This window comes from Natrix helvetica (genome assembly GCF_964273705.1).
Source record: "Natrix helvetica genome assembly, chromosome: 1".
Classification (NCBI taxonomy): domain Eukaryota; kingdom Metazoa; phylum Chordata; class Lepidosauria; order Squamata; family Natricidae; genus Natrix; species Natrix helvetica.
The window spans coordinates 301,297,020-301,317,519 of record NC_138548.1 but is presented as its reverse complement, the minus strand read 5'-3'; the positions used below and the strand labels follow the sequence as shown (position 1 = coordinate 301,317,519).

The window sequence follows — 20,500 nt, the reverse complement described above, 5'->3', positions numbered from 1 at the left end:
TGTGGCAGAGAGAATCTGAACGTTTCTCCCTCAGTTCACAGTAGAGCTGATGCTCCCTTTATGGTCCCTCCAGCCCCCACCCTCCTGTGGACTATTTTAAACTGCTGTAATTGGAGGAAGAAACGTTTGGATTATCTCTGCCACAGCATTCACCATGAGCCCTTCTCATGTTCATACATTTTTTCCTACTGGGCTCTGTGGACATGGCTTGGTGGTGCTGGGGTCCTGTGACTGAATGGGTGACATTGAGTTGGCCACGCCCACTCAGTCCCAGGACCCCACCCCCAGCAAGCCACATCCACAGAACCGGTAGGGGAAAAATTGAATGTTACCCTTGGTTCAAAGCCTTGCACCTTTTTGTGAAGCCATTTTATATGTCTTCCTATGTCTGGACATTCAGCAACCTGTTTGGATTCCCATTGGAAATTGAGGTTAACATTGTTGGGCAGATGTTGTGCAAGTGCCAGTGGGGGTTTCCTGGATTTGAATCTTCTGGCTAATAAATTAGGAATGTTGGTACTGGTGAATTGTTCTTTTTTTTTTTTCCTGTATTCGCTCACTGGTGCATCTTGCCTTCATAAAGCTGGCAATGCTATATGGCTCAGGAAGCAACCAAGTCAGAGTGGTTTTAATACATGTATTTATAATCCTCAAGAGTGTCAGATAATCCTTTTACTAGTATGTCAGCTGTTAAGATATACTGGGTATTCTGCTGCAGAGTAGACCAACCCTAGGGCTGATGATCTGAGTGTGGCAGCTAAAACTGCCCATTTAGTTCCACATAATTTCTGGAATATGTTGCGCCTAGTATTGATTTTTGCCGCTATATTCTTTAGGTGTATCTTACAGGAGAGAGTCCAATCCAATGTTACTCCAAAGTACAATGCGAGTTATTCATTGTTAATAGTAAGGGTTTGCCATTAAATATTTTTTAAAAAATGCAAAAACAAACATGTAAATAATACATTAAAAACAAAATTGCTATCCATTCAAATTATATTATCTATGAAAATGATTTTTCTTATTAATCATTATGCTTTTGGTTTAGCTGGTAATCTGCATTTTTCTTAATCACTGACTAGGGAAGAGATATATAGCAAGACTCTTGCTGGAAGTATCACCACACCTCCTCTGCTAATTGTATTTTACAAAAGACATTCAAAAATTAACCCAATGTGGAATGTTCGCCATCTTGGTAAGTAAAGAGAAGAAACCAATTTCATGTTAATATTGTGCCTTTAAGGGACGCAGTGGCTTAGTGGCTAAGATGCTGAGCTTATCGATGGAAAGGTTGGCAGTTCGGCGATTCAAATCCCCATTGCCGCGTAACGGGGTGAGTTCCCGTTCCTTGTCCCAGCTTCTACCAATTTAGCACTCCAAAAGCACATAAAAAATGCAAGTAGAAAAATAGGGACCACCTTGGATGGGAAGGTAACAGCATTCCAATTGCCTTTAGCATTTAGTCATGCCAGCCAAATGACCCCGGAAATGTCTTTTGACAGAGCTGGCTCTTCGGTTTTAAAATGGAGATGAGCACCGCCCTCCTAGAATCAGGAACAACGAGCACATATGTGCAAGGGGGACCTTGTCTTCTTGTGCCTTTATCAAGATGGAACTAGTCAAACGGTTTGAAATTATAATCCTTTTTGTCCTTATTCAGTACTAATTTTAGTGATTTTGGACAGAATATTGATGAAATGGCCATTTCCTGGCAATTTCTCATGCATTCTCAAAATCTCTGAAACGAAGTGTTTTTTTAATGGTTTCTGTGGACCTGGAGGGAACAGGCAAAGCCCCAACTGTATGAGTAGAAATTCACTAGTAGGAGGTTTTTAATCCCTTGCATTAAATTGATTGGTTTTCCTCTGGGAGAATATCATTCAAATTATTGTCTACTTAAGAAAATTGACCTTTTTAAACGCAGTGAACTTGAAACTTATGTGGTATTTCAATATGCATTTAGCAATTAGTTTAGTGCAAGAATATCATCTTCAGGACTCTAAAATAAACTTTATGTCCAATTTTGAGTGTAGTGACCAGTGACAAAAGAAAATATTTCTGATGAAAATGTCAATGTGTGAACACATCAAATGGTTAATTTCACCTGTGTTTGAAAACTGCAGAAACTACTTCTGCGCTCATGGTTTCTTGTTATATTTCTTGTCTTATTCCATTTAAAGGTTCAAGTGCAGGCAACAGATACTCGCCACAGTTTGTGCAAGCTGCCAAATTACTCCACTGGAATGGACATTTCAAGCCCTGGGGGCGAACGGCATCCTTTGCAGATGTTTGGGAAAAATGGTACATTCCTGATCCTAATGGCAAATTTAACCTGATTCGCAGGCACAGCGAGATTTACACAGGACATTAATAAAGACTTAACATCTACATGCTTTTCTCAGGAAACCTGTAAGATCAGAGTGAAATCAGTCATGGTATGTCTTTTTAATGTACAATAAATTTGAGAAAAACTTGAAATTGTATGCCTGACGCAGCAGCTCTGTGCCTTCAAGATGAAGAATAGTTTATCGACTACAGGAATCCTCAATTTATGACAATTGGGACTGGAATTTCCATTGGAGGTTGTTGTTGTCATATATCTAGTCAGAACATTTATGAAAATGTTCATGGTGGTTATGAAGCAAATCATATGCTCCAATTCCTTAGTGGGCAATTTTTTGCTGGAATTTTGCAAAAGAGGTCACACAGCACAATACGATTGTAGGATGTTGCAACAGATTATAAATGGGAGCCAGTTGCTAAGCACCCGCACAGCAATCATGTGACCATCACAGGATGGTGCAATGGTTGTAAGTATAGGTCCTAAGTCACTTTTTCCAAGGCCGGCATAATTTTGAACTGTCTTAAACAAACAGTTGTTAAATTGAGGACTACTTGTATTCAGCTAGACCAGATGAATTCTTCAGACATAAACTTTTATAAATGAAACATTACAAAATGAACTTCACCAAGGAATTTGACATTTACTCTCTTAGGTATCTACAATATTATCTTGCACAGCTATTTTTAAAGAAAAACCACCACCTCTTAGCAGTAACCCATGAACATAAGTTTTGTTAGAACATTTTCTCTTTAGTATTTAGTTAATTGTTTACACTTATTTAAGTCCTTTGTAGATTTAATCTGTTTTTGTCATTTAGTAAATGATGGAAGAAACTGCCCAACAACACTAAAGCAACCTGTTTAAATTCATGGAGAAATATTGATTTGTTTGTCTGCGAGTTCAGATTACATTTGGTCACTGTAAAAAAAAGTAATGTCTTACAATCTATTACTTCTTCCATTAAATGGACTCAGTTTCTTGAGCATCTATTTGGATGACGCATATTAAAAGAATTTGAAATTTGGGAGAAAAGTTCACAAATTAAAAGAAAAAGTAAATTTTGATCTGTTACAAAGAAAAGTAACAGAGGTGTAGAAGCCCAAGCGTCTCCTCTAAAAGTTGCTGCTAAACTACAATGCAACAGGAGAAACTTCTGGATTACAGAAATATTGTGTCACATAGAAGAATGTGACTTCTGGTGGGCCATGTAATAGTTAAGTGTGATTCTTGTTCAAAAAAGGCTGAACCACTTTTGTCTTTCGAATTATCAGGAATTAAGTAAACTTTGTAAATCTAATCATCATGTTTATATTCATCTGAAACATGAAATGGTGTCTGAAAACAGAAACAATTCTAAGTAAACAGTGGGTGGAAAAGGACTTTGGCTGTACTGCATTACAGGTTATGTTCTTGCCTCTGAATATACACCCAGAGAAATGACATAAAGAATATGCAATTATATCATTAAAAATAATAATCTGGATTTCCTGTAAGAGTTCCTATTCTATATGGCTGTACTGCTTACATATTGAGCACGAAGACGTCACAAATATATTTACACTTTTTGGTTATATTTTCTAATTATATATATATGTTCCTCAGGAACCTGCATTATGTATTCCTGTATACAATATAAATTATACCTTATTAAGATGGAACTGAGGCTACAGAATTATGAAAAATGCATAATTCAGGAAAAAAAGCAATCTTTAGCTGTTCCTTTACTCTTTATAGGCTTCAACTTTCATCTTAGTGCCAAGTTTACTACTATAGGCAGAAGGAAAAAAATCCAAGAAAAATAATTTCCATTCCACCATAGTATTTTCTGCAATTCAGTTCAATTTTTTCCAGTTTGGAAAGTAGAAAGTCCTTTGTTATCCATACTTAAGTCAACACAAGTCCCTACACAGCTTGTAGTCTGAATTGTTGCTTCATTCTGCTTTTGTAAAACACTGGTTTTACTTCTGCTTGTAGTTCATGTGATCAAAGCATTTTCTGAACAAAATTTACTACATCCAAAAGTATCTTTCCTTATCAGCTACATTTTCAAAATATTTACAAGAGTCTGGTGTTCAGTAACTACAAAAACAAATTAAGAATGCATTCCAGAATGTGAAAAATACTTTAAATTTTGTAATATTTTCTTCACATGTAATCTGTATTGAAGTCATAGGCATCATCCAGGTCACTGGTTTTGAGTTGTTTTTCATCTAAAGGGGGAAAAAAAGTTCAGAATATTTTGGGAGGGTTTCTATTTAAATATTTACTCCTGTGAAATTTGTAGGTTTAATAAATACCTGTAGGTAACATGTCCAAATTTTCATTCTTTGCCTTCAATTCTTCAGAGGGCGTTTGACTACTCTTTAATCGGTCACTTTCCTAAAACAAGATTAATAATTGCTATATCAACATTACTGATATAGGAAAACCAGATGCAGTGCTTATACCTTCCTATACACTCTAGGTTAGTAGTTCTCAATTTTAAAGATAGGAATTAAAATCTATTCTGTGTTAACAGGGTTTCAAATACCTTAAACATCCATCCTTCAAAATCTGAGGGATGTACCCACAAATTGTATTTTGAAATTGCTTAATATTACAAATGAAGTCCCATATCACTTGAACAGGCTTGCCTGTTTAGCATGCCTTCTTTCTCCTTCCTTGCACACAGTACAAAATGTATTCCTCCTGGTTCATTCACAGGAGAAACAATTCGGCCAAGGGAAGATCTCACTGGAAAGCATCCTTAAAACATCTTAAAATTCAACTGTTACCTCTTCCACATCATCAAGATCGCTTTCATCTTCTTCCATTTCTTCTTCAGTTAATTCTTCATCATTTTCTTCTGCATTCTCTGATTCTAGGGCTTTCTCTGGCTGTTCATTATCTTCCATGATGCCATCCGTGAAGCCAGGCGATTGAAAGACAATAGTGCTTGCCTGGTTAGGGTACTTGTTAGCTAAAAAAGAAATACTCCCTTAAGAGACTGACTGAACAAGCAGAACTTTCTAGGGCATTTTGCCAAAAGATAAACCGCCATAGAAGTGAATTCTGTTGCAACACTTTTAAGATTATGAGTTTGTTAGCAAGACTGCTAATTAGCAAGACTATTTGCTATTTTTTTACTAATGGGGAAAATAAATAAGTGGAGGAACATTAGCATGTAATCCTTGGTTTATGGCCTATCGCTTAGCAACTGTTCAAAGTTATAAACTTCTCCAAAGTTACTTATGACTATGTCTTTCTTGTTATGAATACTCCTAATATTTATTTATCACATCTCTAAAGCCACCCAACTCCATTACAATTCCGGAATTTCTTAAAATGTCAGATTTTATTTGTAGTAATATTATAAACAGACCTTAAATCAAACATAAAGCCAAGTATGGACTTCTAGTTAATATGAAGAGAAACCAGAAAAGACAATTAGAAACACCCTTCCACAAAGAAAAGTTATACATTCCCCCCCTCCAAGTACCACAAATAAAAATTATTTATAACTCCTGATGAACTGTAATGTTCATGAGACAATTAGCTCTATCAATTTGCATTTTTAAATAAAGCTCAACCATCAGGATAAGCCAGGGGTCAGCAAACTACGGCTCTGGAACCGCATGTGGCTCTTTCCTCCCTCTGCTGCGGCTCCGTCACCGGTCGGCGCTACAATTTTGAGAGGAGCTTCTGGTGGGGAGAGTGGGAGGAAGAGAAGCACAGTGCACCGGGGGAAGACTATGGTAAGGGGGAGGGTTTTCCAGTTGTCTCCACAATAGATAGGGCTTTCGGTTATGACAGGTAGAGGAAAAAGTATGCCGTGCTAGGAGACTATGGTGGGGGAACTGGACTTCTGGTAAGAACTGAACAGGGGGCTTCCGGTTAGGACCTTTGTGGCTCCCGGTGTTTTCTTTTCTGTGGCAAGCAGGTCCAAATGGCTCTTTGAGTATTTAAGCTTGCTGAGCCCTGGGATAAGCTATTTTAAGCAAAAGAGCACTGAATTAAACTTAAATAAGTTTAATTATTTCTAGTATATATAAATAATTTTATGCAGGAGAAAGCAGTAGATGAAGAGTTAACATTCCTATATAAACTAATTGTAATTTGGGGATTAAATTGAGGGATATGCTGGTATCTTTGTAGGGATTAAACTTTGTTTTTCCTGAAATGTGAAACATATCCAAAATAACTAATATTTTTTTCATGGAAGTCAAACATAGCCTCTGGGAAAAGTCTGTTCTGTAATATGTAAACCATTCAGTAATTTATACTAGGTCATTATGGATTTTGCTCTTATATATATATATAAGAGGGTTAGGTTAGACAAATCTCACCATTTACAGTATTTTTGTTATCTTCTTCCAGTTCCTCAAAATTAAAATCCTCCTGTATTGTTGCTACTCCTTCCTTGGAAAGATGTGGGGACAGAGCCCATGGTTCAGGAGGGCGAGAATAGTAACTAACTTTGGCACTGAAAAAAAGGACATTTAGGAGAGATTTTCACCCTTGAACAGAAATATAGAAATCCCTTAGATGAAATAGCTGAACAAACTCTTAAATTTCTTTCTGCATATACATACATATAAGGTAGCCCTTGTTTACTGACTCAGACAGTGACCCTTTGCAATTATGACGGTGATGAAATACTAAGCGGCCAACATATGTACTTGTGACCATTACAGTCACATGGTTCAGCATTATAGCCATTAGGACATCATCTTGTCCAGTGCAGGGCAAAGAGGTTACTGCAATGCTCTCTACATGGGGCTTCCCTTGGGACGCGCCCGAAGACTGCGGCTAGTCCAGAACGCAGCCGCGCGGGCTGTCATGGGGAGTACTAGGTACTCCCAAGTAACACCTCTCCTGCGCAAGCTGCACTGGCTGCCTGTGGTTTTTCGGGTGCGTTTCAAGGTTTTGATCACCATCTTTAAAGCGCTCCATGGCACAGGACCTAGTTATCTGCGGGATCGCATCTCTCCACATACATCCCTGCGGCCAATTCGCTCTCACAGGGAGGGACTTCTCCTGGTGCCGTCCACTAGGCAATGCCAACGGGCGGCGCCAAGGAGTAGGGCCTTCTCTGTGATGGGCCCAACCCTCTGGAATGACCTCCCCCCCGACATTAGAACCACCACCGACTTCCGCTCCTTCCGACAAAAATTGAAGACACACCTGTTCCGATTGGCTGGCCTGGCATAATCATAACTGCTACCTCCTGGCAAACATATTTCAACTGGTATTTTAGGGGAATTGTTTTTTAAATTCGATTTTATGGGATATTTGTAGGGGTTTTAAACTATTTACTCAGCTGTACAGTTCTTTTAAACCTTTTTATCCTCCTCTTATCTACTTATCTATGTAATAATTTTAATTGTTTAATTTTATAGCTATTTTATGATGTATTTCTGATATGGACTGTACACCGCCCCGAGTCCCTTGCGGGAGAGGGGGCGGTCTATAAGCGCTCAGTAAATAAATAAATAAATAAAATAAATTAAACAAGCTATCTTTTCCTCAGCTGCTTTTTTTCCTGCAGCACAGCACTTTCCTAAAGAGTGCTAGCTGGAAGTTAACAAATGACCTTAATTAGCTGATTCGAATCCTCTGCTGGCAGTTGCTGCCTGATATTAACAAAATCCTAATCAATTTCACACCGAACACTTTTGTTTGCCACCCTGAGCTGCACTAGTATTTCTTTCCATGTGTATTTCCACTGAGCTGCACTAGGCATGGCTTTCCATGTCTACTTTCCCACTGTGTGCACTTTTTACTTTTTTATAAATCCAATGCGCTCCAATGAATGTAAATACACACCGTATTTTTCAGAGTAAAAGACGCTCCAAAGTATAAGACGCATCTAGCTTTTGGGGAGGAAAACAAGAAAAAAAAATCTGCCTCTGCCTCCCAGCAATTTACCTCCTTGCAGCAAACAGCCCGTTTCAGTTTCAGCACAGCCTGATTAGCACAAGCAGCTGATTGTCTTTTTGGCACGCAGAGGCGAAAAATGTGATGCAGAGGCTGAAAATAGGGTGCGCGGAGGCGGCAACAGCAATCTCTGCAGCCTGAAACAGCTGATGGTCGGGACGCCGATCCAACCGATAATCAGCTGCTTGTGTTAATCAGGCTGTGCTGAAGCTGAAACAAGCAGGCTGTATGCTGCAAGGAGGCACATTGCTGGGAGGCAGAGGCCAGTGTGACAGCTTGTTTATTTAAGATTCAATAATATACATTTTGCATGGGAAAATCCCCAACTCAATCCCTAGTAAATATACGAAGGACGTTCTTCCCTACCTCTGAAATTTTACACTTATAGCAAGCTGTATGGTAGTAGAAGGAACAACAATCTTACAATTCAAACAGATGCATGATAAATTTACTGTTTGGTCTTCCAAGCACAGGTCTTAATATAATTTTTTTAAAAAAATCTCAGTACTATAGCAAAAGAGCTTGTTTTATTGTAAATTAAATGACCCCATATTTACCCTGTCCAGTCACAGAGCAGTAATTTAGCCGCACCTTCTGTATCAGGAAAACCACCTTTTTTCAACATTCCTCTCTTTTGAGCGAGCAAAGTTAAAAATTCCAGAGAATTCCTGTAGTCTGGGATATTATAGTGTAACATGATCTATAATAAAAGAAAACCCCCACAAAGTATTATATTCTCAGAATTTTTTTCTTGTATGAAGAAATTCCCACATAATTTCCAACCGGCCACAACCAGTTGCCTGCTTCTCCTCCAATTCATTTATATAAGTCACTATTTTTCTAATTTGGGGAAAAAGCACCATTTAAGGGTAACAGCAAGATCAGAGTTGGATCTGATGTCATCACCGTTAACAGTATGACATAGCAAGTATCCTCATTTCTCACTTGCCTAAATGATGGCACACTGAGCACAATTATATTCTCTGTTGTATAAATAGAATATAAGTATCCCCTTCTATTGTAGATATAATCAACACAATAACAAAATAGTTTTTTCAGCAGTAAAATTTCATTTCACTGATATGCCAAATTAATGAATAGTGTCATCCAGCTACACTGCTCTAAATTATACAAAATAAGGTTTAATCAAAAGTTCGTAAAACAGCTGCAATCAAATGGTGAAACTGTACAGTATTTTTACCTGCTGTTTCCTACAGTGGTTCAGAACAGCATCTACTGAATCAAGTAGGTTTTCAGCATATGTGATGCTTCTCAGTGCTAGAGTTAGAGCGGAGCATGAAGGTGCTGCAAGTATACACGGACTATCCAACATCTTGATACGTTTGTCAATGTGTACTGCTTGTACGGACCTTAACAGACCAGAGACATAATGATTGGGATGAATCAGGAGCACACAAAACCAGAATTATGAGGAAACAGATGGCAGAATAATGGAATGTAGTCATCCACAGGAGGATTGGAGAAAAACTTTGAAAGAAGCTACTGAAGGAAATAGCTATCTAGGCTAACTTTAAATCAGGATTTTTTTAAAATAAAACTTTTTTTTATCATGAATTGATCTAAGTAATTCAATGTATAACTGCTGCATATTCTCTATAAGCTACAGATAAGTTAATAAAAAGAAGTTTTCCCCACACTTTTCCTCCTAACAAAGATGCAGAAAGAAATTTTCTCTGTAAAAAGTGAGTGGTGGCAGACATTGGGCACACTCCCAAGGATTATAGGAAAGATTGTGGGAGAAGGACTGAAGGACGGTTGCTTGAGGGACCCCAAAAGACCAACCCATGCATAGGTATGCATGTGTGCTGTTATAACACTGCTTTATTAAAGCAAACTAACTTTGTTAGGCCTCTCTCTGGTCCCGCGTTGCAAGCACGTATCTCTTTCAGACTATTGATTATGCTGCTTTTCCCCACGTTTGGAAAACCTAAAGCGCATCATAAAACAAAACAAAAAAACTTTTGTAAGACATAACATGAATTAGTTTGAAGATCAGAGTAAGATTCTATTTTTAGTTCCACACCACCTATGAACATAAATGCAGCATCTTCAAATTACTTTATATTCTAAGAATTTCATTTTAAATAATCAGATATTTCAGAAAAAATATTTATTCAGAAAAGGTAGGGTTCCTATTTCAATTTCCTCTTCTTCTCATTTGGCTATTACATTTAGGTTTGAAATATAACAGGGTCTGAGTGGAAGAATAAAATGCAGTACATTTTCCGTCTTCTGATTTTGGACAATGTTGCATTCTTTGAAAATATTGGTTAGACTAACTTGGGCCAATTGGGTTTTCACTTTTTAAAATGCCTATAGAGCAAGATCAGAGTTGGATCTGAAGTCTTCACCATGAGACTAAGACAAAAATATATATCCTCATTTCTCACTCCAGTATTATAAATAAGCAGGCATCCTCATCATAAAAAATGTATAATGTGACCAATTCCAATATTTTATGTGTATTTTCAAGCATGAATCTCCATAGTAGTCCGTACTATATAGAAGTGTGTACTATACATAATTCACAGAACTCCATACGGACAAGGCAAACTTACCTATTACCCCAACCTGTATAACTTCATCTTTAGTTATACAATATTCTTGAAGAAGTTTCAGGAGACATTGACTTCCAAAGCATTTGTTTGCTCTTGATAATTCTAGGTATGCAGTATTCTTCTTTGTTTTTCTTTTTTCTTGCTGTAAATTTAAAATAAGATCAGCAGAATATCCATTTCACAGAGAAATATATTTCTACCAGAATAGACTACAAGATACAGCCATATGACAAAGAGCGTGATAAGTTAAAAGCAGCATTTTACTAAGCCAAAGAATCAATTATAATAAATCCATGAAATCTCTAAAAAAGACAAATTAATTTATGGATTTTTATCTAAATGAAAAGCAGAACACTCCATCTGTAGTACTACTTGGCACAATTCCTTCAATTGTAGAAAATAGGAAAAGTTAACAATCTTCATATAATATTGCTGAAATTTTGGACATTAACTTTATTCAGTTATCATATATAATATGGAAAGGCACAAAACCCCAGGTAATTAATTTTAAAATAAGTACAGTCATAAAGATCCCAGAACTATTTTATATTATACCCAATCTCTCTTGTCCGTAACTTTGTTCAAGCATCTATGTTTATTTTTCCCCAAGAGTTTTCTAATCAAAGAATTTTAGTTATTAAGAAAGAAACAACACAATTGAGGAAGCAAATACAACTATTATCTTCTATCTGGTAGTATTAGCACCCTTGCTTATTTCAAATGAAAATAAACTTTTTTTCTATCTAACAATAATGATAGTATCATACAGTAGTATAATCAATTTTCCAATGACTCCTCTTTTGCATGGAAATACTTTGATTTAGTTTCCTGTATGAAAAGTGGGTTGGATTCAGTAGTTTAAATGGCCTGTTTAAGAATTTTTGGAGGAATATATGATAATGGCAATACAATCTATGCACACTTTACAGAATGTATGATCACTGTATCTTCAGGAGTACTAATTTAATCATTTATTAAACAGGAGGAAAAGATTTTGTATTATCTTTGGTCTTATTAATAGTTTGTATATAATATTATAAAAACAGATTGGCTAGTATTACAGAAGAAAGGAAAATATGTCCTTACCACAGTTCTGTCTTTTATCTGCATTGCAGATTTAAAAGCAATAGTTGGAAGATCTTTATTTAAATAATTTAACCAATTCTCTAAGTTTTCTTTTGGTATCAGATCTAGGAGAAAAAATATGCAGAAGCTTGCTGTAAAAATATGCTTTTGAGTGACAATCCATGCTTTTCAAACATTGAGTAAGAGAACTGTGTTAGTGTATGGAGAAAAAAATCAGAAGGAACTTGGCAGACCATTTCCCAATGAACAATTTTTTATTAAAAGATATCGGATAAAGTAAGTTGCAGCTCACAAAACCCCTTACTTTTTAATAAAATATGTTAGGCAGAAAAGATACTACCAAATTCCTCATGCCCTTCCAGGTTTACATCTAGAAAGCCACTGTGTTATGATTGTTATGGCATCAACATTTGTGAGCTACTCACTAAATACTCAAAACTATTTGCAGTGACTTTATTTCTCTAAAGTCTTGGAGGATTATTAGATGTATATCATATAAAGAGCACTTCTGCCTACTTGCAGTAAGAAATTATTACTGCAAGTAATTAATTGCAGTAAATATTCCATGTCCTATTCTGATGCAATTTTAAAATAGAAATGAATGTCTAAGACTTGTGGATTCCATTATTTCTGTTCCTTTCACATTGAAAGTGCCATTACCCATAATCCCTACTGTTCAAATTAAATTGACTGGTGCAATGATAAGATTCTATTTCATTGGATTCAAATTTAGCCATGTTTCTCAAAAGTATTATGAGACACATTATTTACTTCATGAAGCTGCCAGCATGAACCTATTAAAAATGGTTAACTATAGCCATAGATCTTGAAAAGTACAGAAACCAGTAAAGCCTATTAAATAATTAATTTTATTGGACAATCAATAAATATGAAAGATATGAAAATAGACAAAAATATCACCCAGCAACCCAAATAGTTGCTATTTCACATGACTGCTTGATTGACATAGAAGATATTCTTTGTTATGTGCAACATTGCAAATTTAGTAGTTAAGGAAAGGTGTGATGCTCTAGAGGATATTCACAGCTATACATAGGTAATTCGAGGCAATTCTAAACTCTTCAGTGAACCAGATGTATTCTGAGCTCGAGATATACATCCAGGCAGATCAATACAATTTTGAGGTTTAAATTCAGAACAGAATGAAGCATAGTTTAATCAATACTTCAATAAAAGCCTTTCCATAGTCAGCTTTATTTCAGTTTCTTTCAACACAGGGCCACATTAAATGGGAGTAATGCCCTGTGTGCCTGCCAGCAGCTTAGAAGGCAAAAGGCTTGTGGAGATTTTCACAAGATCTAAACACTGCATGGCTTCAACCTAGGTGTTTCAGTGGTGGGTTCTGGATCCCATTGCAACTGGTACGGTGCAACGGGGCCAGGTGACCACATGAACGCACACAGCACATGTGCTTGCGTACGTACCGCCCGTAATGCCCCACCTGCTCGGCGGAGTGTTACGCAAGCGCCGTACGCTCTGTGCGCGGAAACCCCAAAAACTTCAAATACCTGTAAGGAGCGCGGGCGGGCCCTCTGGAGCACCATACCGGAACGGTACCTGGTGCTCCCGGCAGGCACCGGTACACCCGTGCCGGGGCATACTGGTCGTAATTCACCACTGGTGTTTCTAAACATACCGGATGAGAATGACTAGAATCGGTTATGCCTCCTTAGCAGGAAGAGTGAGCTCAGAGTTGGATCTGACAGTCTCCAGATGCAGGTCAGCTTGTTTCATAGCCTCCTCATAGCTCACTTCCTACTCAAGGATTATTTTAAAGGATAATATAATCAACAGCGCAGTCAAACGCTAAACCTTAAATACAAGCCAGCCTCTACTAGCATTTAAGAAAAATGGGCAAGTCTTCTAATCTCCATTTCTAAATTTTACAATCTTCAAATCATTGGACTTAACTGGCCTATGATTAGAGCTGAAAAGTGTATGTAAAAAAGAAATCACTCATTTTACTTACCAATTTTATTTAAAACCAAAAGTATTTTTTTTCTTCCCTCAGACTGAGCAATAAGTTGTTCAACCTGTGGACATCGGCAGCCTAAAGGATCTCTAGCATCCAAGATTTCAAGTATGACATCTGAAGCCTCAATAACCTAAAGAGTAATAAAGAATATGGCATTTGAGACCATAAGACTAATTTACATTTGAAAGCTTCTGAGTCATGACATTCCTGGTACTATTTTGGTATCAAGCTAATTTAAGGGTAATTCAAATGGTCTTAAAAAAGGCTTATCCAAAAAATTTAATGCAACATTCTCTGAGGATTTAAGTTTTCAGAACCATATCAAACTCTGTGTTCTTAGTAGAAACCATGCTAAAAAAAATGGTTGGGAACATTAAATATGCAGCTAAAGGTAATTGCAAATAGCTTTATTTAAAAAGTAGGATATAAATAAAAATAAAATATGTACATGTTCAAAACTTAATAAAACAGAAAGAAAATAGCTTGGAATATATCTAGAATACTTTTATCATTGTAATTCTTTTGTCTTTGAATATACTGAAAAGCAGTATGTTAGGGAAATGGTATTCTGCTCAGATTGGGGAATTCTCCTTGTGCTCTCCTTCCCTGAACCTTCTGCCTGCTCTAGGATAGGAGGAAGGACACAAAAAGCAGAGTGGATGATATTTTGCTGATCACCGGCAAGAGATCATACTATAGTTATTGCATCCAGTATCCAAAAATGCTTGCAATTTGGCAGTTCGAATCCCACCAGGCTCAAGATTGACTCAGCCTTCCATCCTTCTGAGGTGGGTAAAATGAGGACCCAGATTGTTGGGGGCAATATGCTGGTTCTGTAAACCGCTTAGAGGGATGTAAAGCACTGTGAAGCGGTAGATAAGTCTAAGCGCTATTGTTATTTCAAATTACTATTGTCAGGTAAGAAATATAATTTATGATTTCACAACTTTATAAAGCAACTAAAACTTCTAGTTATTATAAGAAAAGAAACATTTCCATAGACCTAACGTTAAGACTTAGGATACTGAAGATCTTCATTAATGTCTTTTCTCAAAGAGCAGAACTGACTTACGTGAAGAACAAAGCAATTTTTAAGCTACTGTGAGTTGTCAAACGAATAGCTCTTTAAAAAAAAAAAGAAATATATAGCATTTCTTTTATCTGAAAAATTTTCTCACCTTTTTAAACTCTTCACAAAATGATTTCTTTGAATTTTTTGGGACCTGCTGGTTGGATTTCGTTTTTTGCTTTGTAGTTGATTTCTATAAATAAATGAAAAAAAAAAACAGAAGAAAATTTAGAAATTAGGAAACCAATTATCACTTATAATAGCAGGGAGCGATGATAAAAGTTTGTTCTTTAATTTACAGCATTTATATATCCTCCTAATCCAGACACTTGGCAGTGTGCTAAACAGAATATATAACCAGTCCAACTAAAATACTTTTAAGCTCATTGAAGAAACAGCCTAAAATCTAAAACTAAGTGGTTGCCCACAATTCCTCATTAGGGGCGAAAAGTCTGCTGTGAAATAGAATGGCTTTCTGAAACAGCAGTGTGTTTGACTACATAGGAGGCAATTAGAGTTGACCTGCCTTTTGGCCTATTCCTTTCCCCGTTACTTTCCATAGGGGTAGAACCTTAAATTGATCCCACCTAGATATTCAAAGAACATCATAGTAAGCAAATCCCTGACATAACCCAGTAAACATTGACTAAAGTTTTATTTGCAATAATCAGTGTTTTGCATTAGGTTCCAAAATTTATTGGCAATCAGAGCAGCAAGTGCAAAAGAGGGGTCTTCTGCAATTAGGGGTCTTCAGTATAAGCTGCCTAGTTACTATATTCTGCACTAGTTATAGCATATTGTCTGTAAAGGCAGCACCACATAGAGTGTATTGTGAGAATCCTATAATGTGGTGATCAAGGCATGAGTTAGTGTCACTAAGGCTTCCTGGTCCAGAACAAGTGGTAACCTGTGCATCATCTGAAGCTGAACAAAAGCCCCCGACCAAAAAATCTAGGGAATTCTCAAATGTCAGATGTGCTCCTTCAGGAGGAATAGCACCTAATTAGAACAACCATGAGACACAATATTTCCAAACAGTCAAGATGCTTACACAACTAAGTAGATTTAATCTGAGCTTGGTTTTCCTCACCCTGTTCCTATAGCCCAGTGATGGCGAACCTATGGCACGCGTGCCACAGATGGCACATGGAGCCATTTGTCAGGTGATTTCACCCTTTTTTAAGCCATTTTTCGCCCTCCCCAGGCTCCAGAGGCTTTATAGGAGCCTGGGGAGGGCGAAAAGAGCCTCCCCCCCCCCCGAGGCTTTCCTAAAGCCTTCGGAACGCTTAAAACGACCCTCTGAGCAAACTGGAAGTGACTTCCGGTTTGCTCGGAGGGTCGTTTTGAGCGCTCCGAAGGCTTCAGGGACCGTCCGGAGGCTTTCCTGAAGCCTTCGGAACGCTTAAAACGACTCTCCGAGCAAACCGGAAGTGACTTCTGGTTTGCTCGGAGGGTCGTTTTAAGCGCTCCAAATGCGTCAGGGAAGCCTCCGGACGGTCCCTGAAGCCTTCGGAACACTTACAACGATCCACCGAGCAATCCGGAAGTGACTTCCGGTTTGCTCGGAGGGTCATTTTAAGCGCTCCAAATGCGTCAGGGAAGCATCCAGACGGTCCCTGAAGCCTTCGGAGCGCTCAAAACGATCCTCCAAGCAAACCGGAAGTCGCTTCCGGTTTGCTCGGAGGGTCGTTTTAAGCATTCCGAAGGCTTTAGGGAAGTCTCCGGACGGTCCCTGAAGCCTCCAGAGGGCCTCCGGGGGGGGCGGGGCGTGGGAGGCTCTTTTTGCCCTCTCCAGGCTCCTATAAAGCCTCTGGAGCCTGGGGAGGGCGAAAAAAGCATGTAAAAATGGGGGGTCGCGACTGTTGTGCGTGCATGCGCATTGGGGGTCATGCATTGCATTATGGGTGCGGCACGCCCGCACACGACCCCCCTGCGCTCCCCCCATTTGTGGCACACGAGCCAAAAAAGGTTCGCCATCGCTGCTATAGCCTGTAGATACTGGTTCAAGACTTGAATAGAATCAGTTCACTGATAATACCATACTCCAAACTGAATAATGATCTCTCATAGCATTTTCAAATAGATGCTAAACAATATAGGAAAGAGAGGTGGGTCTTGGTTGTGTACTTCATTCAAGAGCAGCCATAGGCTGGATTGCCCAGCCCATGACTAGATATAGGTACAGATACAGAGGCTCAGGGGACAATTATTCTGAAAGAAATAAATGTGATTTTTTTCAAGTTTATTAAATATTACTTCCACTGACCAGCACAATCTGAATGTAGTGCTTTCCTAAAAATTCATACCTCAGCACCGTCATCCTTGTTATTTGCTTGTTGTTTGCGTTTCTTTTCTTGTTCCTTCTGACGAGCAAGTTTTTGCTTCTGTTTCAATTCTTCACGCTATTAGCACAAAATATAAATATGTTTATACACTATGACAATTAGAACCCTCCTGACCTTGTTTTAAAACTAATTATGACCATTCTTCTAATGTTTATCTGGTTACAGAATTTCACTGTAATACATTATGCACTGCATGACATGTGGCATAGAAATGTTTTAATAAGTTTAGCAGATATAGATGATATACAAAACTACGTATTAATTTTTTCTGTAATCCCAGCAATTACCCGGAATAATGGTTTTAAAACTCTTGATAGGTGCGCAAAGTATCAGTTCTGCTTTTAATAAAAAATGGTTGATCGTCCAATTTTATATGGCTACACACCAAAGTTTAAGTCGTTTTACCTGTTGCTTCCTATGTTCAGCTTCCCGAAGAATCTCTTCTTTAAATGGGGCAGCATTGGGAACGCCAGGATCTTTCTTTGGCTTCCTGTGTTTATGTTTCTTGCCTTCCTTTCGAAGTTTTTTATTGTGTTCTCGCACCTATAAAAAACAGTGGCCAGTTTACTACTATGGATTTTTAAAATCTTGCTTTCCTTTTCATACAGAGACTTCAACACACTACATATTCTTAGCTTGTAAGGGACATATTTTAATAAATATGGTGGCAATTAATTATCGGAACACAAATGAAGCAGCACATCTTTCAAAGAAAATAGAAGACAGGAACACAAATTTGGATCCAAGTATATCTTATCTTTGCTATTTTAGTCAGCTATGGATGCTAAACAAAATACTAACTTTTATTCTGATTTTTGGAGCTTTGAAACCTTTTTACTTGTACAGTCCTTCTTTCTATTCTTTATCAAAAGTATGACACACACTATAACAGCTTATTCCTAATCATGAATTCTAAAAACGTTAGTTTATCACTGTACATTCCAAACCATGCACCAAGGTATCCCAGCAAATTCACAGGGGCATTGCAGGATATTTTAAATTTTTGAGAGAAACAGATATATACTCAACATTTGTTGACTACAGTGAAGGTTATGAACAAAAAATAACGGAACTTTTTAAAATAAAATTCTGCAATGTTATTTAACGTTATAACAAAAATAGGTTGTAAGGAAAGCATGTCACTTTTCTATTTCTTTGTGAAGGTAACTGATACTGATGATGACAAAGAGAGTCATTAAACTGAAGACAGGAAGAATTCAAGGAGAAGAATGGAAATGAAATGTTGAACGAAACATTTCTAAAGCAAGAACTATAGCACTGAATAGTTAATTATAACAGGAACTTTATGTTCTTTACATACTTCTCATAAAAGCAACTGGGATACACAATGGGAACAGCAAAATCCATACTTGTTTTAAGTAGGAATTAATTCAAAATACATATTTACCTTTTTCTGTATTTTATACCGTTTGTGGCAGGTCATGCGCTTACTAGCTTTCTTTAACTCTGAAAGGCAAAAATGCAAAAAGTTAAATTCTATCACCATATATCGGACAAATGAAATGTGTGCCACACTACTTTTCCACAGCTATGAATCTAGAAGCATAATTTAATAAATAGGAAATAAAATGTCTGAATAGACCCAGATTACTTAGGTAATATTACAATTTTATCCTGCCTTTACAGGAACACACAATATGATTAGGAATGTAATCTTTTCTTGCTCCTTAATACTTAAAATTTAAGTCTCATTGAGTACTTTGGATTAGTCCCAATTGCTTATTGTCTGTGGTCATTAAAGTAAAACAGACAAATAGTTGGCTGATATAGTATATAATATCCTTGGCTTTTCCCAATGATTTCCCTCCTTCGTTATATAGGTTTTAAGATTGCAAGCTTTCCCATTCATTGAACTTTTTAAAAAAACAACCAGAACTCACTAGTACAAGTAGAAATTTAATTAACTCATTTCTAGTTATATCAGAAGCCATACAGAACAGCAAAATCAAGATAAGAAGTACAATTAGGGCCGCATTTCTAGACTCTGCTTAGAATTTTCCTTTGTTTCTTGCTACTTAATTTTGCATCAGCTTTGGGGGGGGTGCAGGCAAGCCATGTTATCTCAAAGGTCCTGTTCAAAAGGCAACTGGACTTTTTTGTTTTTTTCCCTTGAAAACTTTTCTCATCCAATTCTGAAGCTAAAGAAGTTTCTTCCCACAAGAATGTTGGTAACATAGCTTGCTGTCTATGGAGGTTTTCACTCATCCAGGCTCATGGCTTGTTTTTTATTTATTTGTTTATTTATTTTATATAGTTTGTCAAACATGTAAAAGATAACAGGTATAAGTATAAATATGAACACAGTAAAAGGGTACTAATAAATGGAGACAGTAGGACAGGGACGGTAGGCATGCTGCTGCACTTATGCACCCCCCAAATTTATTTATTTTATTTATTTGTCCCAAAGGTTATACTATAATACATACATACATATTATAAAGGTTATATTATAAATTTTATTGATTTGTCCCAAAGATGCTGCTGTTCAAAAGCCAACTGGACTTTCTTGGGGTTCCCCCCCCCTCCTTGAAAACATTTCGCTTCTCATCCAATTCTGAAACTTGAAGAAGCGAAACGTTTTCAAGGGGGAGGAAACCCCCCCAACCCAAGAAAGTCCAGTTGCCTTTTGAACAGCAGCACCTTTGGGACAACCATGAGCTGGATGAGTGAAAACCTCCATGTTACCCACAGACTCTCCTCCAATCTCCCTCCCTCGTGTGCTCTGCTGGCTACGGAAGAGCCGTCCAACACGTATGGAGGAGAACATCAGGTTGGATCAGGTGGGCCTTAGATCGCAGGAGCCTCTCCAGAAGACGACTCTACACTTCATGACTTGTGGACGGCAAGCGGCCCTCCCGATCCGGATCGCTTTTGGCCGGAGAGGCTCGCGAAGCAAAGGCCCAGGAGAGACGGAGCTCCTTCCCCCAGTCGCGAATTATTAACCAACCGGCCGACTTCTGTTACCGGCCCACCCGTTTGTGCCCCCAATAGCCGCTGCGCTACTCACTCGGTCTCTTCATGGCGGCCGGAGGCGACTCTCCTCTCTCCTCCTGGCCGATCCACGTGGAAGAAAGAAGAACCTCGCCGAAAGGCTGCCGTAAAGCGCCGCGGCCTGGCTGTCGCTCCGTCGGCCTCGCTCGGCGG

At 37.9% G+C, this 20,500-nt stretch overlaps 2 protein-coding genes across 4 annotated transcripts in view; one reads left to right on the top strand and one right to left on the bottom strand.

Annotated features, from left to right (window-relative positions):
* The window catches only part of GLT8D1 (glycosyltransferase 8 domain containing 1), a 15,897-nt gene extending 12,709 nt beyond the window's left edge, over window positions 1-3,188 (top strand). For both annotated transcript variants that reach the window (XM_081935419.1, XM_081935420.1), the window contains exons 9-10: window positions 1,083-1,195; window positions 2,181-3,188. In XM_081935419.1, coding sequence (XP_081791545.1) covers window positions 1,083-1,195; window positions 2,181-2,371 — 304 coding nt within the window. In that variant the 3' untranslated portion in view covers window positions 2,372-3,188. The remainder of the gene's footprint in view (window positions 1-1,082; window positions 1,196-2,180) is intronic.
* Window positions 1-20,500, bottom strand: part of GNL3 (G protein nucleolar 3) — a 22,321-nt gene extending 1,821 nt beyond the window's left edge. Inside the window, exons 1-15 of one of the 2 annotated variants that reach the window (XM_081935417.1) lie at window positions 20,364-20,498; window positions 18,744-18,802; window positions 17,741-17,878; window positions 17,297-17,392; window positions 15,100-15,183; window positions 13,916-14,051; window positions 11,926-12,029; window positions 10,840-10,981; window positions 10,121-10,208; window positions 9,462-9,630; window positions 8,818-8,960; window positions 6,670-6,806; window positions 5,119-5,303; window positions 4,642-4,723; window positions 2,916-4,554 (exon numbers count right to left, since the gene is read on the bottom strand). In XM_081935417.1, coding sequence (XP_081791543.1) covers window positions 4,490-4,554; window positions 4,642-4,723; window positions 5,119-5,303; window positions 6,670-6,806; window positions 8,818-8,960; window positions 9,462-9,630; window positions 10,121-10,208; window positions 10,840-10,981; window positions 11,926-12,029; window positions 13,916-14,051; window positions 15,100-15,183; window positions 17,297-17,392; window positions 17,741-17,878; window positions 18,744-18,802; window positions 20,364-20,376 — 1,641 coding nt within the window. In that variant the 5' untranslated portion in view covers window positions 20,377-20,498 and the 3' untranslated portion in view covers window positions 2,916-4,489. Of the gene's footprint in view, window positions 1-2,915; window positions 4,555-4,641; window positions 4,724-5,118; window positions 5,304-6,669; window positions 6,807-8,817; window positions 8,961-9,461; window positions 9,631-10,120; window positions 10,209-10,839; window positions 10,982-11,925; window positions 12,030-13,915; window positions 14,052-15,099; window positions 15,184-17,296; window positions 17,393-17,740; window positions 17,879-18,743; window positions 18,803-20,363 lie in introns of those variants that run through there. The other variant, XM_081935418.1, reaches the window with a different exon arrangement.